The sequence below is a fragment of the Theobroma cacao genome, chromosome 9, assembly GCF_000208745.1.
Source record: "Theobroma cacao cultivar B97-61/B2 chromosome 9, Criollo_cocoa_genome_V2, whole genome shotgun sequence".
Lineage (NCBI taxonomy): Eukaryota > Viridiplantae > Streptophyta > Magnoliopsida > Malvales > Malvaceae > Theobroma > Theobroma cacao.
The window spans coordinates 32,128,547-32,154,793 of NC_030858.1; the positions used below are offsets into that span (position 1 = coordinate 32,128,547).

Sequence of the window (26,247 nt, forward strand, 5' to 3'; positions counted from 1 at the left end):
GTCCAATCCAACCAAAAAATCTTATTAAGACAAGGTTTTGTCGGAATTTTTATTGAATTTTGAATAATAAATTTAACATTTTTTGTTGAATAATAGTATTCTTGATAATTAAAAAAAAAAAAAAAACATAAAGCTTTGGTGAAGTCGCCCGTGTCCGAGAATGATACGGGTAAACACTTCGCGTAAGACAGAAGAAAAAGATTCTGTTTTAACCATGTCAAAGCCGACCGAACTCTTAAAAGTCAGCGGTCGGCTTCTACGTTGTACATTCCTCCCATCATCCGACGTCGTTCAATAACCCAACTAGAAGAAAATCCAACCCGGATAGTTTACAGTTGATAAACAAGGACAGCTCTAAAACGCCATTTGACTATGCAATGCTGGTCCACGCTATAACTCGCTGGCCATTATATGCATTTTTTCTTCACGCCATCACAATTTAATTTTTCCTTTTTAACCCCGTTTCCGACGCTTCGCTTATCTTAATCTAATAATCTTCCTCCCCATCTCTTTGTTTTCCCAAAAACAAGAACTTAGTGAAGTTTTTTGTCCGCAACTTCCAAAAAGTTTGATCGATAATCGAAGAGAAATGGTTCAAATCAAGGAATTGTATCCTTTTTTCTAACATGGGTTTTCTTTTATATTTTTCTGGGTATTTTTCTTTTTAACGTTTTGGTTTTTTTCGTTTTCCCTTAAATGTTGATTTTGTTCTATGTGGGAATAACTTGAAGTCGAATTGTCATGCCTATGTCTTTAGAAGAGGTAAACTTGAGCTAAAAAGTTTCAAATTTTTTTATTCCAATAAGACATGGAACTCTGGGGGTTTGTTGTTCTGTTTGCTGATCAAAGTTGTCTATGTTTGATTTGCAGTATCAGACAGCTCAAATGTACATGGTAATGAAGATGCAGCAGCAGAGTACAAATGGGGCTGAAGGTGTGGAAGTCTTGGAGAACAGACCTTTTCAAGCTGATGCATTTGGAAAAGGTCAATACACTTCTAAAGTTTATCGTTTGCAGAGGTAATTCCTTACTCATTCTGGTAGACTGATTTGGGATGCTGAAGTTTCCTCTTTGTACTTCAAGATGATCTATTGACTATTGTTATAATTAATTTAAGTAGTAAATCTTTATCATTAGCAACGAAATATAGATTTCTTAATCATCGAGTGTTGCTTTACATTGCTACATGGCATCGGTAAATTATTTAAATTCCTATGTATGTATGCATAAATTATGGCCTTTAATTTGGCTCATTGGTTGGTGCGTAAAGACAGGGTTCGAATCCCCCCTCCCTCAATTATAAAAAAAAAAAATTATGGCCTTTAATTTGTTTACAATTCATTGGGATGGAATACTGGAATTTGTTGCTGTCTATTTGATTTCTTATTTTTGCACTAATTTCTGCAGCAAAGCACCTGCTTGGCTTACAACTGTCGCACCAAAAGATGCTCTTGTCATGCAAGAGGAAGCATGGAATGCATACCCAAGATGTAAAACAGGTTTGCATTGTCCTTGTGCCCAATTTTTTTTCTTGCTCTTTGCTTGAGTTCATTGTACAAGTTGCATTAACATTTGTCTTTCTTCGATTGTTTACGAATGGATTTCATATTACGCAGTGATCAAGGTAACTATTTGCTTTTACTCAGACATATTTTGTGGGCATTTCTGGTAAATATTTTGATTTCCTGTGATAGTATGCTTATAGATCTTACATCTTTGCAGTGCCCTTACTTTACCAAGTTCTGTCTCACAATTGAAACTGTCCATAGGGCAGACAATGGCACATCGGAAAATGTAAGCTTCTTTGAAAGTCATTTTAGTTGGCTTCTTTATAAGTTTGTTCTGTTTTTTTTTTTATTAAGTTCCTCTTGAACATAGAATCTAATCTTGGCATTCGTAATTTGAATGGTTATAAACTGTTCATTTGATAGGAAGGTGCATTTTATCCTGTTACTCTTTCTTGTCACTTTTTTTTTTCTTTTTGCATCTCTTAACTGTGAGGTTTACAAACAGGTGCATTTTTTGAATGAAGAACAACTGGCAGCTAGACAGGTAGAAACCATTGATATAGCTTCAGCTGCAACCGACTACTGGAGTTATGCTATTGGAAGTAACACTTTTGACTTTTCGAAATTCAAATCAGCAAAAACTGGCCGCGGTCCACTTTTGGATGGATGGCAGGTTGGTACTTTTTCTGCTGTCAGTAATAATGTCATACATACATATATAGATGAAGCTGCCTTAGGCATTTCTCCATTTCCAGTTCCTTCAATTAGTAGTGCTTTCTTGCTGTAAGCTTATGGCTTGTCCTTCTCTTCAACTCTTTATATTATGGCTTGTGTGAATTGACTGAATTTCTTGTGATTTCTTTTAAATCTTCAACCAAATTAGTTCGTGAATGATGACATGTGACATTAATATTTGCAGGACAATTGCAATCCAGTAATGACGGCGTATAAATTGGTGACAGTAGATGCACCATATTGGGGTTTTGGTTATCGACTTGAACAAGCTTTGCTAGCGGTAAAACTTCTTAGACTTCAATCTTTAGATATTAACTTCAAAATATCAACTAGTTGGTGAAAGCCAGGTGCCTTGTCGATACCATGAACACTATGATAAAAGTAACTATACGTAATGCATTTCACTGGAATCATAACTATAAGGGTGCATACTTATTTGGCATATAATCATGTGGGTCTATCGTTTTACTTACAAAATCATCGAAGGAAACTCAATTGTTGGAAAGAAAAGGCAGGAGACTAAGTCTTTCATATAATCTTTGGTACTTCATTAATCATGCATCATTTGCAGGAGTGGACATTGAATGAATATCTTGTCTAGGAATAATTGAAAATTCATTGCCTGGAAAAAGCTCCATTACTTGCCACTACTTTACTAAGTTTAAGATGAAAACGAATAGGGTTGACACTGGGTGATTTTTGAAGTGAAAAGGACGTATAAAAGTACTCCAGATAAATTTGCATGAGGGGTACTTTTTGATATTTCACGGTCTAACACACTTGTCAATCACAAAAGCATCTCTCTGCTGTATCATCCATTGGGCTGTGTAGTTTGAAGTTCATTGACCATATGCACCTTTACATTGAAAGCAGAAACCTGTTTAGGTTTGCTTTTGCAGCTCAAATACTCTTTTGGGCCTCTGAACATGACATGCCCAAGGCCTTAATTTGCATGATATCCTCAACATGGACCTAGATGTGATTTCCTTATAAATGAGCATATGCAGCCACACACTTCTTCCCCCCTCAAAGCTGGCAGCAACTTTACATCATTTATCTCCTATATAGGGTGAAAGGGCTCTCTTCATGGAAAGTCACCGGAATTGTTTTGGTTGGATTGATGAATGGTTTGGGATGACAATGCAACAAATACGTGAACTTGAGCAGCAAGGTGATTGCTTATTAAAAGAGGTAAGACTCCTCTATCTTCTGATCCTCATTGATAGAAGTTTGATAAATAATAATAAATGATTAAATGGGTATTTTCCATCTTTAGATTTTTATTCTCCACAAAGTCAATTTTGGTTTTCCAAATTGAGTGTGCTATAGCATTCCTCAAACACGTGCATGCACAAAAAGTAGAAAACAGGATGAGATTGACTTTAAAGCTCATGGTCTTTGCAGTCTTATCTTATAGGTTTGTTATAATGTTGAATTAATAGTATGTGTGAAAATTCAAGTGTTTGTACTGGGAAGAGATTAAAATGAATTGACAATAATAAACTGTGCAGAAATATTATCAGTATGGGGTTAACAGCTTGCTTATGGCATTCTCTATTTGTCTTAAGTTTTTTCCAACTCATGCGTACATTATTTGCTGGGGCAAATTTAAACATTACAGCAGGAAGTTTTTCCACTCTTTTGTAGTGGTAGTTAAAGGCACTTTTCCATTCTTCAGATTGTGCACATTAATATGGTATAAAGCAGAGATGAAGTTCTCTTTTGAAATTGGGACTGAAGCTCAAATCCTTAATATTGGGACTGAGCGTTTTGGAATCAGGAGAAGCAAAAGGGTAGTAAGATCTATGCAAGATATATGTGGGATTAATGCTTGAATCCATACTTCTTTAGTGTAAGAATCCCAATCCCCAGCTGACCAATATATGTGGCATTTATGCAAGATGTCAGACAAAACGTCTTTAGTGTAGGAACATGTGCAAAAGAGATGATCTCTGCAATTTTCAGAGTGACCACAGAGACAACATGTTGTAGACTGCATAAGAGCAAATAAATTCTTGAGAGACCTTCAAATGCAATCTGAGCAAGAATGGCCTCCTTAAATGTTCTTGGTGTGTCATTTCTCTTCCTTTTTAATATCTGAACTGTGCTTCTATCCACCAGTTCAGAAAAGATTTCCTACACAGAATTTATGGATAGTGTGTTGGCTGCATTAGTTTAAAATGGAACCTGAAAAAACCAGTTAAGAGTTTGTGATCTGCTACTCTGTAACAATTGTTGATATGTCTAGTGAATTTGAGTCAGGCCTGGCTTGTCTTGATGTCTGCTTGATATGGAGAGTGGAAGACTCTCTTTTTAATTTTGGATCCGAATATGATTTCATTTCCAATTTCATCCATTGGTTTCATTTTGATTGACTGGTATCCTTTTCATGAACAGAAAATCAGCAAGCCAATTTTGCTGACAAATGCAGAAGATTGTGACCAAAGGTTTTCTCATAACAGCGAAAGACACGTACAGCAAGTGGTCCATACTTGATTTCAAGCAGAATGGTTTTTCTTTGTTGATATTCCAGGCATAAACCAAGTTGGAGTTGGATATGCCTTACCAACTGCAGAGTGACAGGATTAAAGAGCAAATACATTCATACACAAAACTGGAGGTCTTACATTGGAATGACCCCTTAATTTAAAATTGTCATTGTTTCCAAGAGTTTTACATTACATTAGGTTTTAGCAGAAAATTTTTTCATCCACACTTTTTGTTCAGCATAAAGTTTTTATCATGTAATGTGACTATTATTTATCAGATACTGAGAAGTAATCTGGACTCCCAGCTGCCAGTCATAAGCTTCGTTTCTGCAACATACTAAATGGTGATTAGCATGACATGTACATACATACATACATATGTATGTATGTATGTATGAATGTTATTATTTGGTATGTATTTGCATGTTTATATCAAATAAGTAAATTCTTTTGTTGGTAATATATAGGATTTGTTTATCCAAAAAGAAAAAAAAATACTTTAAAAGAAAAAAGTGTTGAATTCCAAACTACTCCAAATGAAAAAAATAAAAAAGCAAAAGATAAAATAGAAGGTAAATTAGTGAACGGACTCTTTACTCTTTAGTCGGCCTACGGTTAACCCCAAGACTCGATAAACCCACCAAAAGGGGAGCGAACGGTGTCGTTTCTAGCCTGCAGTGCATGAGCGCTGGAGCTCCCCTCATTCTCTCTTAGTAAGTAAGCCGTAATCGACATCTCAAGGAAGAAGCAAAGCTTTGTATTCCTACAAAAGTATCTCTTCAATCGTACCGTATCGACTTTTTCAACCAACCCAAAAGGAAAAAGCTTTTGTTTTGTTAATATCTTTTTCAATGTTTAGTTACTCAACTATATAAAGCTGCTTGAACCGTCTAGGAGATTCCATCTCTCAAGTACACCAAGAGTTCGACGTTATTTCTCAGCGAGCAAAAGCAGAAGCTGATAATCTTTTTCGATCGTTTGAAGCAAGCGTCAGTGTCTCTCAAGTAAGAGCAAACTTAAAGTTGTCTGTTTTTTTCTTCCTTCTCTGTCTTTGGTATGTCATTTTGGAAGCATAGCTGTGCATGAAAATTTTTAAAATGTTTGAACATATTCTTAATTCTGCAACTAGGCCAAAAAAATAGATTAAACCCAGACTGTATAGCAGTTAAACCTTCCAATAATGGGTTGAAACTCTATGTCACTTGTGAAATTGTATTACCAGTAATCAAATGCCTTCTTGAGTTATTGCAGCTGTTTACTTTGTAAAATCCTTTGTTTCTTGCAATTGTTTAGTATAAGATGCATGAGTCTGTGACACCACGATGGTTAGAACTTGTGTTTTTAAATTTAGAAGTCCCAGTTTCGAAGGTTAAGAAGGGAAGAATCGAGGTTTATGGGATGGGATGTGAGAGACTCACTTTCTTTTTTAGTTCAAAGCCCTATTGGTTTCCTCATTTACCAATAATTAAAAAGAAAAAGGTTTAGGAGAGCATGAACCTGATTAAATGAGTTTTCGATCTATTGAAGGATTAAATGAAGGCTAGATGGAAAGGAAAAGGCTCAGAAGCCAAAGCTATAGCTGATCCCATGTCAAAAATAGTCTCACAGCTCCAATCCTCTTTGATCCACTCCAACACTCATGGTTTACTCTCAAGCTGCAGTGTACTAGTTGAAGTGGATGCACAATTGGCTGATCTTCTCAATCGTGCATGTTTTGGCCGACCAAGAATTACAGCTGAGAAGGATAACGAATGGTTTCAGTTGGATATGGAGGAAGCCTTTTATTTGTGTTTTTCACTCAAATGCCTCAAGGTTGTTGGTGAAGATGGTTGTATAAAGAGCAATGAAGAGCTCTGGGAGTACATGAAATCCAAAAAGGCAGTCTTTCCTGTTTTTTACATGGCTTATTCTCATCTTCGGCATAAAAATTGGGTTGTGAGACCAGGATTGCAGTATGGTGTGGACTTTGTTGCCTACCGCCACCATCCAGCTCTTGTCCATTCTGAGTATGCGGTGCTGGTGCTATCAGAAGGAGATAATGATCTAAATGGTAGACTGAGAGTGTGGTCAGATATTCACGGTACTGTTCGACTTTGTGGAAGCGTTGCAAAAACATTGTTGATTGTTAATGTAAATAATAATAGTCACGGTGCTATCTCTCCATCATGTTTAGAGCATTACACTGTTGAGGAGCAGACAATCACAAGGTGGAATCCAGAACAATGCCGTGAGGATCAGGCAGTCGTGAGAATCTAATGAACTAACGTATAATTTAGAACCTTCTTTTGTGCAATACCCTGCATTAGCATTGTTACTTGCACTTATAAAAGCCACTATCCCTGCTTATATCTTCTTGCCAATATAGCTTATTCTATGCAATATGAAACAATCATTGGGTCTCTAGTTGACACAGTTCCAGCTTCTGAAATCAGTTAAACTTTGGTTTTATACCCATCAAGACCACTTGCTTTACCTTGAAGTTGGAGTATTTTGAAGTTACTTGAAATGGAATATATATAAATGGTGCCAAATCAAGAAAATAGTTGATGATGTAATTCACAATACGTATTTCTGTTTTCTGTAACTGACTTTGTGGACCTTCAAATTCCCTAATTATTAACCTACTGTTCAATCTATATTTTGGTGAAAATTGACAAAGCTATTTGAAACCAATTGTTGTTACAGCTTAAAGGGCTGGAGTTGGAAGAAATCCTTTGTCCTCAACAGGAAAGGAGTAGGAGACAATCCACATAACAAGAAAGAAGGAAATTGATTTTATCATAGTTTTTGAGAAAAAAATCAAAATAGATTGTGCTTGATATAGGAAGAATCAGCAATGCCAATGAACTTGCATAGCATCTTATGATAGTGGATCTTTTCACAGCATGGTTAATGGAAGCTGGAAATACAGCCTTAAAGAATACGTAGGAAACATGCTTAAAGTATTCTATTTATGAGTGAAATAATAATATCATGTTGACTGACTGGAAGGTGTACCAAAAATATAGTTGAATACAAAAATTATGAGGTCATGAAGATATGTTGATATGGTTAATTTTTTAGAGAAACTTATATTACCTGATATTGTTGCAAGCAGTTACAAACACCCATGATCCTCCAAGATACTATCAATCGCCTTTCAAATCTATGGTTCTAGATTTAGGTCAGCCTGCAGCTCTAGCAGAATAGATGAGGGCATGCAAAGAAGTCGAAGTAGGAAAAAAAAGAAGCAGGATAGCTATAAAAATATGCCAGTATGGATTCCTATAATGTGCTGGAAACTGCTCCTCCCTTCTGAGAGAGGAATTCAGTCCAAGTACACTTGGTGTTTTACTTGTATGCATTACCAAATTATGATTTGGTTATATCCATACTGAAAACATATAGGAAATTATTCATAGAAAAGAGAAGAAACTTTCCATTTTTTCAACAAAATTTTTGTCAAAGTAGGGAGCTTGGCAAAAAATTTCACCTAGGCTGACATGGCCAAGTTTCAGAGGTTTACCTACTGAAAACCAGTGGTTCCTCATTTTATCTGCTTCTCTAACTATGTTCTGTTGCACTAATTACATTTGGTGTCATGTCGTATACATCCTTTGAGGTAGTGATTTGTATAATTTCCTCCATTTCTTAATTTGCACTGACTGGCTGGAATCTTGTCCTTTTATATTGAAATAGAATGGATCTGAATCTGATACTTCTCTTTCTCACTTATGTCTCTGGTGTTGAAATGAGGAAAATACAAAGTTAAATCACATGATTTGTTTATTATGAATCTCACTATATTTAAGAGAACATTAATTGAACAAGCAAGATAAATAATAAAGGTTGATAACTCTGATGTAAATGTTACATACTTCCATGTCTGTTGTTTGTGGAACATGGTTTCCTTTTCCAACGCCTACTCTCCATAAATGCCCGCTTTCCAACAACAATATCCATAAGCAAGTGCCTCAGTTTTACACCGTGAATGCGGCCTTCTCTCGTTAGTTTCTGCAAGTATTTCCAAGGGCTCCCAATTTTGTCCCCATTGACAAAGTTGTGGAAACACGTTACACATACCTAAGAAGTGATTATCATTGATGATCTTGTACTTAAAATGAACAGAATCTGAAGTTGAAAGTACACTCTGACTCTGTTGTTTAAGACATCATAGGGAAAGTTGTTTCCATGAGAATGGGTTTGGAAGATTTCAAAAGGTTCTGCAAAAATCAGGATTACCGTTTAATTTTATCTTGCAGTAATTTTCTTCATGGAATATAAGCCTGCTTGATCACAATGTGAAAGCCTGATTTGGGTTGTTTATCTGCTTTGACTGAGGTTTCCCCTTGCAGCTGGTAAAAGGAATATAGAAATACACCATGAAAAACACATACAGAACAAACTTCAAAAAAAAAAAAAAAAACCAAACCAAATTCAAGTTCACTTGTCTCGAACAAACCAGCCTAATATGGTGTACAAAAAAAACCCTAAAACATACATCCTCAATAACAGTAAAGCTTCCATATGCCTAAAATGTCTTTTTTGTTTCTGTTTATAGTTGGATCCTACTTGGTTGTGCTTTTGTCATCCTTGCCTCGCCATAAGGTTCATCATTATCAATCCTCTTATTGTTTCTGAAAGCAGCGCAGCCAATGACATAAAAGATCACTAGCAGGATAAGCACAACAATGTTGATCACTGAGACCTTCCTCCAGCTCTTCTTTAGGCTGCCAAGCACACCAGCCTTGCAGGAGTCACATTGGTAGCACAGCTGCTGTTGGTCATTGCTCCATCTTGAGCAGTCCAGGTCTGTTCCGACCAACCCTCCTCCCGGGTTCCATAGCGTCTCGTTGACATAGGTGTAGCCACAGTCTGTTGGGGGCTTGCAGCAACCAGACTACAAAGACCAAATCATAAAGTTTTGCTGTCATTAGTTACTTAAAAAAGACATGCCCTGTAAAATTCTAACTTGCAAGCTACATATAGATAGTTTTCAGATACAAAATTTAAGAGATTAGTTCTTTTCTCTTTCATAATTCTAATCAGTAGAGATACCTTTTTCTGATACAAATTTGATAGCACGATTTTTCTTTGTTTCCACATTAGAAAGCTACCAAACCAAGTGGGTCCAATCAGTTGGAACCATTATGTGAACTTGATAAGCATGGTTTATTGGTGTCCATTCAATAAAAGATAACTACATTAACACTATTCCAACAACATTTAAAGCAAAACAAATGAACTACCATCCCACCAAACTCTGCTAAAAGAGATGAAAACCCCTCTCAAAGCTTTATTTAATTTATATTATCTTTCAATCTTATTTGACTTCAATAAGCATTTACTAAGATTTTATGGGCAACCACTCATCATTTCCCCTCTCTCATTCTGCAGCTCTGCTCCTTATGATTTACTCTTTCAATAAATAAATAAATAATTGAACATAATGAAGAGTATTATGCAAAAAATAGACTATGCTTCTTTTATTGAAACCCCTTCCCCACCCTATAAAAAAACCAACAAATCCACAAAAACAGATGTCAGCATGTGCCCAATTAAAGAACATTGCAGCGGGAATCATTCCATAAACTTTGGTACCACTTGTCTTGGTGATTACATCAACTAAAGTATTCAGCTTAGGATATGGGCATCAGGTTGGCACCCAGTGCAATAAAAAGGAGAAGAAGATACCATAACTTTTGTAAGATAAAATCATAGAATTCCATCTTTCTGTATTTTGGTAGCTCTTACTAACCCAGGAAGCAGATAAAAAATGAAAGAGAAAAATGAATTGATGAACCAACCAACCAACAGGCAATCAAACATATGGATAAAGCACCAAAAGATACCCACAAAAGAGAGCATTCTATCTTAATTATTTGGCACCAAGGCTGAAAAGAGAAAACAACAACCACTGTTCCTTTGTTGGTAGTGAGAAAGAATACTAATCCTGTAGTACTTTTTGTTTAATATTTTAGGTAGATTTATTACTAAATCAAATGTTGGGATCATTTGTCTCAAAATATTTTCAAAATTGCCAAATTAAAATAAGATTCTACCTATTGTTGGGACATAATTATTGGGTTTAGCACCATGCCAAATGGAGCCACCGTCCATTGTGGTCCAGTCAATTTCATATCATTATCAAAAATAGGGGGAAAAAATCAGTACTGTTCGTTAGAATAACTGTGGAAATATTACAATATTGAGAATCTGATTATTCATTTTATTCATAAAAAAATACTATATATTTATATATTTATTGTTTATTGTTTGTATGTATATGCCCTTCACATAACGTTGAAACATAATCATAATATTAGTCAGAAAAATAAAGGTTTATGATCAAAATAAAGTTAAGATTTGGCAAAATTTTCAGTGGGCAGCCAATGAACCGCAATCGACGGGGGGCCTGAATTGAGCTGGCAAGTCAAATAAACAGCTTGGTCTCTCACATGCCTTAGCTTAATTCTCCTAACAAAGATGAAAACTTACGGCTTAAATTAGATCTACTTTTGATCAAACTACTCATCATCAAAAAACCTATCTCCTTTTCTTCAATTCTTCATGTACTTTTTTCAAGCCATTATCAGAAAGTAAACATGAAAAGTTTCTCCAAGATCATTTTGCTTGACCTTTTATCATAAAACTCAGTAATACCCCTTTTTGCTAGTAACACTAAACACTTCATTTTTCAATAAAAATTTAAATGAAATTCAGATCATATCACTCAGAAATTTGTAAAACCTTTCATATCCTATATGGGTGAAAATCATTAAGAAAAATGAGCAGAAAAAAATGGGAAGAGGGGGGAAAAGATACTTGTTTGATGCTATTAGCTAGATTAGATATAACTAATAAATAGCCATATATGTAATAGAAGTTAGAAAAAACTGCATACCTCAATAGGGCTAAGCTTCCTCAGGGAAAACATGTCATAAGTTTCAGGAACACCATTAAAATTTCTTCCCATCTTGCTACAAACTTTAGAATCCCTTATGCAAGAGCTAATCTTAGCCCAATATTTCTCATCAACTACTCGGTCTCTGAGCCAACCTGAGTAGTCCTGCAAGTAATACTCCAAATAACCTTTGTTCGTCACCGGTCGCCCTGACCCTTTGTCAGTCACGGCATAAGCAAAGATGATGAACCCGACGAGCGCGCCGATGATGAAGAACATAACAAAGAGGTAAAGCCACATCAGGAACGTGTTTCTGTAACACGCGCCGGCGAAACCTGCTAAGGACACGACCATGATTGAGGCTCCTATGACTATCAATGGCCACTGCAAGAACTTGAGACAGTCTGTGTTGTTGGCTCTGCTGCTTAGCCATATTCCACCACCCAAGATTACTATTGACAACAAAAAAGTTAAGAAGTTTAATAACCCTATCAAATGGTTGCTGGCTCTCATTTTTCTGGGGTTTGTTTTTTTCTCTTCCTTTTGGTCTCTCTGTAAGCGTAATCTGTTTGAAACGTTTTTTTCTTTGCAGTTGGGTTGTCTTCTCTACTGAGAGAAGCTGCTTACGAGTTAATGTAATGCTATGGATTTGTTGATAGATGCAGGTGGTTTTATTACATAGGATGGGAGGCTTCCTGGGTATGTTAAGGAAGGTACTCGCTTTGGGTTTGTGACACGTGTATTTATTTTGAAATGACAAGAACACCCTCAGATTGCATTATTGTATTTGCTTTCTTTCTTTATTGTTAAGATATACAAAATATTGTTTGCTTTACTTTCGAGTTGCTAACTTGTTGTATAGCTTGAGTGAAGCTACCGATTACTTATAATATTACAGTTTGAGACTTACTAGGAAATTGCTTGAGGAATGATCGGAAGTTATCATGCCCATGTGAGCTATAGATCATGAAAAGCAATACTAACTAGTAACCAGTCTTTTCTGTGTAGCAAATATTTGCAAACATTGTTTTCAATGACGCAAGTGTTTAGGCACTCTCTTGATATATGCAGTCTGTTGCCTTTTTCCACTCCCTGCCATCACCCCAAGCATTATCGAGGTTCATGCTTCGGCCAAGGATTATGCAATAATGCCTTCTTTTCTCTAGGAAGGTTTCTTTTCTGCTATAAGAGCAATGATTAAAGTCTACATAATGCAAATGGAAAGTAATCATTAATATTAAAAAAATTTATCTTAACTTTTAGTTTCAAACATATTTCAAAATAATATCATCCGGTTAAAATTCAAAATTTCAATTTAAATATCTTAATTGTGTAATTCAAGACCAAATGAACCCGAGTAGCTTTGAAGCTTTGAATCTTGAGTTCAAGTCTCATGTATGCGAGATCAATCCAATTTTATGTTAGTTTATTTAGTTAGTTAGTTTGTTTGTTTATTAATTTTTTTTATGAATATAATACATACGTTATGAAAATTATTTGATTGTAATTGAAATTTTTATTTGTACTTGTAATCCCATAAAAAGAAAACCAAACAAATTTTTATATGTTTTAAATAAAATTAACCACTGTATAAAAGGTTATATAATTTTTGATTAAATAATTATTAATACTGTATATTCCCGCTCACCTAATTTCCATGATTTAGATATCTATGCTCGTCTTAAGCTATTGTATTAACGTAAGATATTATGGCCTTGACTGATTTTACTAATTCTTTAGTTATACATCAAATTGACATCTTAATTAATTGGTATGCATGATATGGATGGATAAATTGCTATATTCAATGATTGATTTTGTGAAAAGAAAATTACACACCAATATATTATGTTGGAATATTTTAATAAAAGAAAGAAAAAGAAAACGTTGTCATTTATGTAGTAAGTATGAGAATTTATTTTAAACATTTAAATTATTCATTCTTGTGAATTTTTTTTTCTAAATTTGTAATTATTTTTGAATTAAAAAGTAAACTTTGTATTTGATTGACTTTGTAAATCTTCCAAACTAATTCTACTATAATAATTAGTTAATTTCTTTTCATTTCAGATCATCCATTTTCCAAAGCAACACCTTTCTCTATGCATTGTTCCTTTATTACTTATTTTTTCTTTAGACAATCTTCTTAAATTTTTGTTTAAAAGTTCTAATTAATTACCTTCTAATTTGTGCATGTTAGCAAGGTGAGCAATGGTTTGACTGGCCTTGTTGCATCATGGGGTACGACGTGCATTGCAAGGTGTCAATTGGATTATATTTAATTGATCCTCTAATCCTTCATAAAGCATTCATAAATCCATCAAAAATTCTGTCGAAAATTAATTATCCAAAAAAAATAAATTTTTTCAAATGAATATTCGGTCGAAAATTAGTAATTGAAGTCAATTTCCAATGAAAGTCTGAAATTTTGACATGCATGATAGTTGTTTATGAAGTATATTTTTTGGGTCAAATTTCTTATTAAAACTATATATATACAAATTAAAATGGGTCCATTCGGCCAGGATCAAGCAAAGATATTGCAAATTGTACAAAAAATTAGAATAAAAAATAATTAGAATTTTTTTTTTTTTTAATCTTGCCCGATTGGAGGGAGCAATTGATTAAAGGCACGTAAGCCTCAGCCAAGCATAATTCCCAGGAAATATGGCTTTAAAATTTTGTCTTGTTGTGTCTGTCTTTCATAGCTGGAAATATAATTGGCAAAAAATGGAACTCTTTTTAAATTTGACTCTTTGCGAATATGTTAGATAAAATGATTCGTTAATTCAATGAATTAAAGAGAAGAAAGGGATTGGGAAAACGAAGGCCAAGTGATGGCAAGCCCTGCTTTATCCATGCGTCGTGGACCTCATTTCCTGCTTCTCATCCATCACAATTTATGCAGCCACGAAGCATCACAAACAGTTTATCTGCTCTTTTTTTTATCTTGTTTGGAAGAAGAAAAATATTATAATATTTAAAAAAATTATGAATTATTTAATAAAATTTAAATAATTTTTCTATTGCGTATAATCAGGTTTTAATATTTTTATTTTAAATTAATTAAAATTTTATGACAAATGATTAATTAATTATTTTTAATCAAAATGAACTTTTGTTAATTAATATCATGTAATACTACATGACATATCAATATATTATAATGAATAATGATGATATATACTGATGTGATCTAATGACATTGTTATGTGATATATTTCATTTTTCACATCAACATCACATGCATATAAAAATAACAAATAATATTTTAATTAATAAAAATTAATAAATCATTAATTATAAAAATTTATTTAACTAAAAAATAAAATATTAATTAAATGTAATAAAAAATAAAAATTATTTAAAAATTTTAAAATAATTTAAAAAATTTTTCGAATATTATGGTAACAAAAACCTATAATTCAGTGTCTTGACTTAAATAGAATGCCCAATTTTACAATTTTGTTAGAGCATGTCCAATTTTACACTTTTTTTAAAAAATATGTCATAAATAGTCCACAAAACTTTGTTTAAACATTACTACTTAAATCTAAAATTTTATTCAAATATGATCTTATATATACCTTTTATCGTAACTGGGTAAGAAACAAGTACCTAAGCATTTGACTTATTAATTAATACATAATTTTTTTATTTAAAGAATAAGATTTGAATTCTTTTCCAAAAAAAAAAATGAGGAACAAGAACAAGTATGCACTGGTCACAAAACATGGCTCTCTTTACTTCTAGGGTGGCACGGGTCTTTTAGTTACAAGGATATAACTTCAATATTCTGAACAATTCATCTTATTTGCTTAACGCTATCAATCCTGATACTTAGACGTCTTTGAGATCCAATCCTTTTCTGATGCACAGGGTCCATTAAAAATCGTAAGTGCAGAACATACTCAAGGATCTATACTTAAGAGAGATCTATACTTACATCTTCCTTGATAATTATTAGGGAGAGGGAGAGGGGTTTAGAAAGTCATGTTGGAAGAAACATTCTATTTTTATTACTTTAAGGTGTTTTGTCCTTCATTGCAAGAGGTCCTTTCCTTTTATAAGTAAATGAGTAGGAAACAATAAACCTTCTACAGTTAAAAGATAAAGACACACGTTTTACACAATACACTAATCATAGTAATAAAACTGACACTCTTAGCTGGCATACTTAAAGTAGAAGACAAGATAAAAGACATTTAGTACAGACTTCTTTAGTAAAAGAAAATTATTGGCCTTCTTTAGTCATGGTTTGTGTTAAGGTCTAAAGTGAGGTTGAGTTCCACAATCTTTTGTTGTTTTCTTTCCCTGCATATGTACATGTGTAAAAAAGTGCCTCGGGATCTGTATCACAGTGTTCTTTGCATGTTTCACATGGTGGCTTTATAGAAAGTTGTGCAAGCTTATCTTCATTTATCTCTCCATATTCCCAAGAGTCTTAGGACCACTCATAAAGATCACTAGGGATGGCAATGGGTACCCGATCATAGGGTACCCGACCTGTTTATACCAAGTTAAGGTACCCTATAATCTAGTTTGGGACGAGTTTAGGTAATGATTTCACTACTCGTATCAGGTTCGAGTACTACACCTGGGTACCTGCTACTCAAACCCGATTATGTTAATATTTGGATTACGCGGGTACCCATCCCGAACCCAATCCCAATTTCCGTTTATATATATTTTATTATTATTTAAATGATTAAATTAAAAATAATCAACATTAATATATTTATTAAAAACTGACAAATATATTAAAAAGTATGATTACTCAAATTATTAATGTGATGACATTAATATATTTAAATTAAAAATTATTAGATTATTAATTACATTTAAATAATATGAATATCATATCATATTACAAAGGAATATAATTATTATTATATATATACTTTAAATATAAATATATTTAATTTTATTTTGTGTTAACATTACAAAAATTATAACTTATAATATATATATATATATTTAAAGAGAGTCTTTGGCATTACAATAGTTTTGGAATCTAACTATTTTTTTTAATTTCATGTAATTAAAGATAAACCCATATAATTAATTAAATTAATTCATTAAACTATGATTATTAATTAACTTGGAATGTATATATATATACATTATATATATTGGGTTCGTTTATGAGAAATATAATTACTATATTATATATATACTAATACTTTTAGTATATATATACTTAAAATATAAATATATTTACTTTCTATTTCATATTAACATTACAAAAATTATAACTTGTAAAATTATTAATTATAATATATACACTTTTGTTTATATAAACTTATAATACACAAACTTTAAGAGAAGTTGTGAGATTAGAATAGTTTGAGACCTAGTTATTTTTTTTTAATTTCATGTAATTAAAGACACACTCATATAATTAATTAAATTAATTTATAAAACTATGATTATTAATTACCTTGTAATGTCTTTTAATATATTTACTTTATATATATTGGGTTCATTTATAAAGAATATAATTACTATTATACATATAGTAAAATACTTTTAGTGTGTGTGTGTATATATATGTACATATTAAATATAAACATATTTACTTTCTATTTTCTGTTAACATTACAAAAATTATAAATTATAAAATTATTAATTATAATATATATACTTTATTTATATAAACTTAATTATCTAAAAAGAAGTTGTGAGATTAGAATAATTTTGAAACTTAGCTATTTTTTTAATTTCATGTAATTAAGGACAAACTCATATAATTAATTAAATTAATTAATGAAACTATGATTATTAATTAACTTGTAATGTCTTTTAACATCTATACTTTATATATATTAGGTTCATTTATAAGGAATACAATTACTATTATATATATATACACTAAAATACTTTTAATACTTTAAATATAAATATATTTACTTTTTATTTTGTGTTAACATTATAAAAATTATAACTTATAAAATTATTATTTATAATATATATACACACACATTATAGTATATAACTTATAATGTCTTTTAATACATACACTTTATATTATATATTATGTTCATTTATAAAGAATATAATTATTATTGTATAAGTTAATAATTACTAAACAATAAAATAATATTGATTTATATTATATATTATGTTCATTTATAAACACATTTTATAGTTTTTTATTATTTAAATTTAAAGTTTAATATTAATGTTTTCATTAATTTAATTAGTAGTTAATTATATGAAATATGTACAAGAAATATTATTATATATGGATACGGGTTCGGGTTCAGGTGATTGGGTACTCATGAAAAATATTTTAATAATTTTTTATTTAATTGGGTTTTTAAACGGGTTAGGATAATTATTGGATAGTGGGAATGTATTAGGGTTAGGATTAAGGTAATAATTTTTAAAATTATTCGGATAGTTAATAAGATTCGAGTATTTGATTTTTTATAGGGTTAGGGTTCATGCATCTCAAAATTAATGAGTACCCTACCCCATTAATAACCCTAAAAATTAGGGATTCCTTCATTGTATTCTTTTAATGCTACTTTTATTTGATCATGATATGATCCAGATGTCTCAGGAAAGTAATCCCAGGACATTTTTGTCTCCAATGAAGGCCAGATATGATTTAGAATAGTCTTGTTATGTTGGTAGATATGTCTTTGAAACGTTCTGTATTCTTGCTCAAGTTCCCTAATATTGCAATGGAATGATCTGTATGCCCATGTAGAGGGGAATGAGCCAAGCTAAGTGACTTTTCCATATGTGACAAAATACTGAGGCTTGTAGAGAATAAATATAACAACCTCTTTTCTTTTTCTTACTTTTGATGTAACTAATTTCTTCCAATGTGAGAGTAGATAAAACCATGTGAGGAAATCTACAAAGTTCTTTCTCCATGTTTCCATTTCTCCCTTAATTGCCTTTTTTATGAATTTCAGAAAATCCATAATATGGAGTTGGATACCAATGTGATACTTATGGGTTAAATACCAAAACATCCATTTTAATTCCTCAAGAAACTCCATGAATTCATAATAAAAAAGATGGGTAAAAGGATATTTTGGGTGAAGACCATAAGGTTTAAGGATAAGACCACCATACTTCCAAAAGACTTCAATTTGGTATTCAAAAATTAACTATTCAGTCTTTTGGTGGAATGTTCCTTCTTGTGCAAGTCACCTAGACCTTATAATGATTAAATAAAAACAACATTAAAAGAATATAATGAAAGAATCCCTGATCCTCATGAGTGGTCTCAAGACCCTTGGGAATATGGAGAGATAAATGAAAATAAGCTTGCACAACTCTTTACAAAGCCACCATGTGAAACATGCAAAAGACACTATGATATAGACCCCGAGGCACTCTCTCTACACATATACATATATAGGGAAAAAAAATAGTAAAAGATTGTGAAACTCAACCTCACTTTAGACCCTAACACAAACTATGATTAAAAAAGGCCAATAATTTTTCTTTATTAATGAAGTTGTACTAAATGTCTTTTATCTTGTCTTTTACTTTAAGTATATCAGTTAAGAGTGTCAATTTTATCACTATGGTCAATGTATTGTGTAAAATGTGTATGTTATATTTTAACTATAGAAAATTTGTTGTTTCCTACTCCTTTGCTTATAAAAGAAAATGACCTCTTGTAATGAAGGGCAGGACACCCTATACTAATAAAAATCGAGTATTTTGCAATTGTGGCAATTTGGACAGTTAAGATTCTGAGCAAAGCAAAAAAAAGTTGGCAAACATAAATTGATATGCGGAATGAATCAAAACGACAGTAATCAATCTAGTGGGGACCCTTAATGGAACCTACCCATAAAAGTTACTCTTTAAGCAGAGGATTCAAACTTTACTCTTTAGGCAGAGAGATTATATATCAACCAATAAACTAAATGCTCGAGTGCATGGTGAAGATTTAGTTATTACACGTCATGTTAAAAAATTTAGTTGTTACACATCATGTTAAAAATTTAGTTATTACACGCTATGTTGAAAAATTTAGTTGTTACACGTAATGTTAAAAAATTTAGTTATTATACACTATGTTAAAAAATATAGTTATAATGCGTCATGTTGAAGATTTAGTTGTTACACGTCATGTTAAAAAATTTAGTTGTATGCCATGATGAAAAAGTTGTTACACGCTACGTCATAATTTAAATCGTTTTGACTTGACAAAAAAATCTTTTTAACAATACTACCCTATTGTATCTTATCCTTCCAAGTCAATGTCTAGGTCATGCTTATGCCTTATAAGTGCCAGACACCTCTCACCTTAGCCCTTAATTGTAAGAAATAAAAAACGTTTGGCCCTTAATTGTTATTATTAAAACATTTGGTCCTAAATTGACAAAAGTCCAATGATTTTGACCCCAAATTAAGCATTTAGTTTTGAAAAATTATGAATTATTCAGTAAAATTTAAATAATTTTTTTATTCTTTTATTAAATTTAATCAAGTTTTAATACTTTTATTTTAAATCAAATAAATTTTTATAACAAATAGTTGACTAACTATTATTAGTCAAAATGACACTTGTCATTTAATACTATTTAGTGTTGACATGACAAGTTAATATATCATAATAGATAATGATGTTACATACTAGTGTGTCTTGATGACATGATTATATGATATTTTTCATCATTTATGTCAGTACAATATTGACGTCATATGCATATAAAAACTACAAGTAGTATTTTGATTAATAACAATTAGTCAATTATTAATCATAAAATTTTATTTAAATAAAAAATAAAAATATAAAAATGTAATTAAATGTAATAAAAAAAACTTATTTAAATTTTTTAAAATAATTCAAAAAAATTTTCAAACATTATATTAACAAAAATCTATAATTTGGTGTATTGACTTAAATAGAATGCCGAATTTTACAATTTTTTTTAAAGAATGCCCTATTTTACACCTTTTTTTGGAAAATATTTCATAAATAGTCCACAAAATTTTGTTTGAACATTACTATTTAAATATAAAGTTTTATTCAAATATTCAAATTCAAATTTTTTATTTAAAAAGTAAAATTCGAATTTTTTACCCAAAATAAAATTTAAAAAAAACTGAGGGAGGAGCAAGCTATCCAGATTTGCAACAGGCGATAACTTACGGGAGGGATTTCTTTGGGCGGTTATCTTCAAGTACGAAAAAGTTTTAGAATTGTGGCAGTTTGGACGGTTAAGATTCTGAGCTGAGCAGAGCAAAGCAAGATGGCAAACAAAAAATTGATATTCCGAATGAATCAAAACGTCAGCAATCAATCAGGTGGGTGGGGACCCCCAGTGGAACCTACCCAAAAAAGCTGTCGGTGGTACACGATTTCTTGCTTTTTGGTCTAAGCGTTTTCTTTTTTGTTTTTGGCCTTTTGCTCTTTCTAAAATATTAAAATGTACTGCTTTGGGTCTTTCCCTGATATTTGCTGGTTGCTTTTGTTACGGTATTTGCGCGTTAAAGAGCTATGAATTGAATCGAAACCCTTCCAAGTACTTCCAATCCAAGCTTCTCTTCGCTTGTCTTTAGGGTCAAATTAATTGCTCCGAAAGGCATTTTTTTTTTGGGGTACTTTTTTCCGAAAGGCATTGGGTCAGAAGGTAATTTGACTTTTGCAAAACGTCGGTGGCAGTTAGGTGGCTATGTTTGACATATTTATAAATCTAGTGCATCTCCTGGCCTTTTTTTCTTGTCACATATTCGCTCTTTAATTTCATACCCATCATCTAATGTCGAAATATAGCTAAAACTATTCTTCATTAATTAATTGCATACTTTCTTATTCATATGTGATTAATCTTCATACAAAAGAGATTAATGAAATAAATCGGATAAATAAATTGATGGCATAATACTTTATTTTAAGAAAATAAAATTTATTTTAATGAAAAAAATTTATTTAAGAAAATTTAGATAAATTTTTATGAAAATTTAAGAAATTTTTATTTTTTATTACATTTAATTAAATTCATGTATGTTTATTTTATGGATAGCCAAATAAAAAAAATTATCATTAATTAAAACATTGCTTGTTAATATATGTCCTTGTGGTGTTAACGTGAATAATGAAAATTGTCACATGGTTACATTATTATACTACATCAACATATTATCTCACCATTTACTATAACACGTCAACATGTAACATCAACATCACCTAATATAGTATTTTGATTTATAACAGTTAGTAAATAGTTTGCTATAAAGACATACTTGATTAAAAATAAAAATATAAAAAATTAATTAAACGTAATAAAAGAATAAAAATTTATTTAAATTTTTATAAATAATTCAAAATTTTTTTAAAAATATTATGCCTTAATTCAATTTACAAATGAACATAAAAGTAGATAAAATTAACATAAAGTTAAATCAATTTCACGTATGATTTGATATGAATCTTAAACTTTTGAAACCTTCTCTTATCATTGAAACAATGCCTCGATGGCTCCATAACTTAACATCTTATATTTTATTAAAAAAGAAAAACCCCAACATCATCAATAAAAAGTTCCAATTGAAATCTATTTGGATAATTCTTTGAACCGTACACTTTTTATCAAAGATAAGAATGTGAGGGTGCTCTGTGGTCCATGGATAAAAAAAAAAATCAGCAATAGCACGATGTCTGATAAAACCAATGTGCTTACCTTACCTAATGTTGTCCTATTTACATGACATTTATCAAAGCAAAGACATGAAACGTGTGACAATATCCTTTCTTTTTGAAAGTATATGTTACTTATTGATTACTTGTATGCTAAGATTTACGTATATGTCATGGTTCAATTAATCATTAATTTGAAGCTGAAAACCAAATTACTCTCACCTGCCACCCACCTCACTCTGATGCTGATCTTTATTTATCAAATTTTCCATGATCTATTTGCGTTTGATTTTGAAAACTTTAACGACCATAATTTAATAGTATCTTGGATGATCTTTTCCATTTATAATTTAATTTGTTCTTCATAAGAGAGTAAAGGATTATTGCTCAAACATTCAACAGTTGAAAATACGAACAATATAGAGAAGGACAAAGGTGTATGGGCGTTTCGAGGAGATGAATCGAAACAGAGCAGCCCAATACAAGAATCCAAATTCGAATACGATCCGTACGATGAATTTAACCCATACTCACTGGAAGAGAAAGTTCTTTACAAGTCCATTCATTTTTCAAAGCCCACCCCAACCCACACACTACGCACCAACAACTTACGACGTCCGTTCATTCCAAAGCTCAACCAAAGCAAAAATCATTTAAAAAAGGCATAATACTTCAAAACTTTTTAAATTATTTAAAAATTTTTAAATATTTTTTTATTACATTTAATTAAATTTTTATATTTTTATTTTAGTTAAAATAAATTTTTACAATTAATTATTATTAGTTAAAATATCATTTATCATTTTATATCATATGATGTTGATATAACATATCTACATATAATAATTAATGATAATTGCCATGCCAATATGATCCAATAATATAGTTATGTGGCATTTATCATCCTATGTATCAATGTCACATTAAAATTATGTGGATATAAAATGACATGTCAATCTTTAATTATAAAAATTTATTTGACATAAAATAATAATATATAGATTTCATTGAACATAATAATAAAAAAAGAGTTTAAAAAATATTATGACTTTAAAAAACAAAATATGTTAATAGGTTTCGATTCGTGAATTTGTATTTTCCTTGCTTCAAAATCGGAAAAATAATCGGATAAAAGAACAAAAAGGAAGAAAGGAGATTGTTTTGAAAGGAAAAGAAAAGGGTAATCGACATTGACTCATCTATAATTTATCTATATTTGTAATCTATAATCCATATTTATAATTTACATATTAGATTACTAATAAAATTTAATTTTTGTATAAATTTATGCTGTGACAATGTAATATTCAACTGCTGAGAAAAAAGTTATGAACCATTTGAAGTATCAATGGGCTCACACCGTTCAAGAAATTGGGGACAATTAAAGTTAAGGTTCTCAGACTTGAATCCATAGATTAAATTTTACTGGTGGAACAAAATTGATTGGTAAATATATTTTTTATAATAAAATAATAATTTATTCATGTAAAAATTTATGAATTTATGTCATTTTACACTATGAATTATTTTTGTTTTATGATTTTATTTATTTTATAATTTGTTTAAAAATTAAAACCTATTGATGAAATTTCTACATATTTTGATACTATGCTCATAAGTTTATTCAAAAAATATGTTTCGGTTCACAAAACAATTTTAGAGTTTGGTAGTATAGTTACATGTAAGGAAAGTATAAACATCTCACGACGTCTCTTCAGAAAATAATATCAATTAATTATGTATTATTTTATTTTAACTTTCATAAATTATTTCTAACTTCATATTTAATTATATTTCTCATAATTATTTTAGCTTTTCTTCTTCTTTTTGTTGTTAAATATTGAAAATTTATCTTAAATTTTCCCGACAATTTTGACAAAATTTAAGAGAATTCTCTCAACTTTAGAACATTCAAGAAAATTAATTATTTTCGTGAAAAAATTTTATTGTTGAAATTATTTTAATATTTTTATAAAAAGTGTTTGGACAAACTTTTTTATTTTTTTATTTCTTTATTATTATTAGGTATAATACCTAAAACAAAGCTTTTAAACTATTTAAGAAAATTTAAATAATAAATTTTTATTTTTTATTGCGTTCAATAAAACTTATGTATTTTTATTTTGAACTAAATAAATTTTTATATTTTTATTGTGAGCCAAATAAACCTTTATGATTATTGGTTGATTTAGTTAAAAATGTCACTTACCATTCTATGTCCTGTCACTGACATGATATACTATGGCATTTTTCAACCTTCAATCAACAAAATGTTAGCATCACATGGATATAAAATAATAAATGGTATTTTGATTAATAACAATTAGTCTATTATTAGTTATAAGAGTTTATTTGATTCAAAATAAAAGTATAAAGACTTGATTGAACATAATAAAAAAATAAGAGTTTAGTTGATTTTTTTTAAATGATTGAAGAGTTTTTTTTTTAAATATTATTATTATTATTATTATTATTATGATTTTTATATTCTTTAATAAATTAAAATCTTTTTATATTGAATTTATTTTTTAAAACCTTTAACATTTTTTATAAAATTTTAAAAAAATTTCCTCATTTAAATTATAACTTATAATGTTTTTTAAAATTCCATAATCAAAGAATTTTTATTTGTTCATATTTTTATAACTTTATTTTTATTTTTTAATAATGTGATAGATATGAATATTGAAAAATAAAATGACTTAAAGAATTGAGTCAAAAAAATCTTTGCTCTTCATTAACAAGATGAAGACATATATATATGCAAGGTTTGCTTAGAGTGCAAGTAAAATAAATAGTATAAAAAAATATTTTAATCCTAAACTTCATTAAAGTGCAAATAAAGAAAAAGGTTAACAAGGAAAGATTATTAAAAAAAATCCCCATAAATAAAAAATCCTTCAATACTCTCCCTCAAATTGGAGCATGAAAAGTAGAAATGCCCAACTTTACCAGTAATTTATGAAATCGATCGTACCCAAGTGCTTTAGAAAATATATCAGTTAATTGGTTTTGTGAAGAAATATTTTGAGTAACACTAGTTTGTGATTGAATGTGCTACAGGATGAAATAACAATCTACTTCTATGTGCTTCGTACGTTCATAGAAGATTCCATTGGTTGCAATGTGAATAGCAACTTGATGTCATAAAACAAGGGAATCGGTGCAGTGTGTATCACTTTAAGATCTCGTACAAGTCATATCAACCAAATGATCTCACTAGTGGTGCTGGCCATGCCTCGGTATTCAGCCTCAATAGAAGAACGAAAAACTACCGTTTGTTTCTTAGATCACCATGAAATGGGAAAAGACCCAAAAAAGATAATATAACCAGTAGTGGATTTGTGTGTCATTGGACATCTTGTCCAATCTGCATCAAAATATGCTTGCAAAGATAATGAACCATTCAAAGGAAGTAAACTACTTTGTCTTGGGGTTCCTTTGAGATAACGCAACACCCTATGAGTAGCATCAAGATGTGGTTGTCGTGGGGCATTGTATAAATTGGTTAAGAATATGCATTGCATAATTGTTACTTGGACGGGTGATGGTGAGATAAAATAAACGACCTATTAGGCGACGATAGTGCTCTAAATCAGCGCAAATTTCACCAGAGTCGAGTGAAAGTGTGTGTCGTTGCTCCATGGGAAAGTTGGCTTGCTTACAACCTGTGAGACCACTCTCGGCTAAGATATCAAGTACATATTTACGTCAGCTTAGTGCATTACCTACTAAAGAACATGTTACTTAATTCCAAGAAAAACTTAAGTTTGCCAAGATTCTTGATGTGAAATATTTCGTCCAAATAAAGTTTTAGCTTAGAAATGCGATTGGAATCTATTACCGTGATGATGACACCATCAACATATAAAAGAACTATAATAAAATATCTTCCCATATGAGAGAAAGTGAACAAATAGTGAACCGCGTTTGATTGGTGAAAACCAATGGCAAGAAGAGAAGTGGTAAATTTGCAATACCAATTTTGAGATGCTCAACTGATTGTATATATAGATT

At 30.8% G+C, this 26,247-nt stretch overlaps 3 protein-coding genes across 6 annotated transcripts; 2 read left to right on the forward strand and 1 right to left on the reverse strand.

Annotated features, from left to right (window-relative positions):
• On the forward strand, positions 355 to 5,269 carry LOC18590102 (phosphatidylinositol transfer protein 2). Of its 3 annotated transcripts, XM_007015427.2 has the most exons (10): positions 355 to 609; positions 732 to 762; positions 871 to 1,019; positions 1,408 to 1,499; positions 1,617 to 1,624; positions 1,723 to 1,794; positions 2,014 to 2,181; positions 2,428 to 2,523; positions 3,312 to 3,434; positions 4,641 to 5,269. In XM_007015427.2, exons 1-10 carry the CDS (start codon positions 590 to 592, stop codon positions 4,737 to 4,739), a joined length of 858 nt encoding a protein of 285 aa, XP_007015489.2. In that variant the 5' UTR covers positions 355 to 589; the 3' UTR covers positions 4,740 to 5,269. The 3 variants fall into 3 exon arrangements, with proteins under 3 accessions (XP_007015489.2, XP_017982955.1, XP_017982956.1); XM_018127466.1 differs by lacking the exon at positions 1,617 to 1,624; XM_018127467.1 differs by lacking the exon at positions 1,617 to 1,624 and having other exon boundaries at positions 361 to 652; positions 758 to 762.
• Positions 5,281 to 7,296, forward strand: LOC18590103 (tRNA-splicing endonuclease subunit Sen2-1). 2 transcript variants are annotated; one of them, XM_018127476.1, is made up of 3 exons: positions 5,281 to 5,445; positions 5,627 to 5,736; positions 6,260 to 7,296. In XM_018127476.1, the coding sequence occupies exon 3, from the start codon at positions 6,266 to 6,268 to the stop codon at positions 6,986 to 6,988; it is 723 nt and encodes a 240-aa protein (XP_017982965.1). In that variant the 5' UTR covers positions 5,281 to 5,445; positions 5,627 to 5,736; positions 6,260 to 6,265; the 3' UTR covers positions 6,989 to 7,296. The 2 variants fall into 2 exon arrangements, with proteins under 2 accessions (XP_017982965.1, XP_017982963.1); XM_018127474.1 differs by having other exon boundaries at positions 5,282 to 5,736.
• Positions 9,014 to 12,247, reverse strand: LOC18590104 (tetraspanin-3). Its single transcript, XM_007015431.2, has 2 exons — positions 11,616 to 12,247; positions 9,014 to 9,611 (listed from the first exon to the last, which is right to left on the reverse strand). The coding sequence occupies exons 1-2, from the start codon at positions 12,126 to 12,128 to the stop codon at positions 9,267 to 9,269; spliced, it is 858 nt and encodes a 285-aa protein (XP_007015493.2). The 5' UTR covers positions 12,129 to 12,247; the 3' UTR covers positions 9,014 to 9,266.

Coding starts and splice junctions, on each gene's coding strand:
- LOC18590102 (XM_007015427.2), top strand. CDS start 590: ATGGTTCAAATCAAGGAATT. Junction 763..870: donor TGCCTATGTCTTTAGAAGAG/GTAAACTTGAGC, acceptor TTTGATTTGCAG/TATCAGACAGCTCAAATGTA. Junction 1,795..2,013: donor ACAATGGCACATCGGAAAAT/GTAAGCTTCTTT, acceptor GTTTACAAACAG/GTGCATTTTTTGAATGAAGA.
- LOC18590103 (XM_018127476.1), top strand. CDS start 6,266: ATGAAGGCTAGATGGAAAGGAAAAGGCTCAGAAGCCAAAGCTATAGCT.
- LOC18590104 (XM_007015431.2), bottom strand. CDS start 12,128: ATGAGAGCCAGCAACCATTTGATAGGGTTATTAAACTTCTTAACTTTT. Junction 9,612..11,615: donor GGAAGCTTAGCCCTATTGAG/GTATGCAGTTTT, acceptor TGGTCTTTGTAG/TCTGGTTGCTGCAAGCCCCC.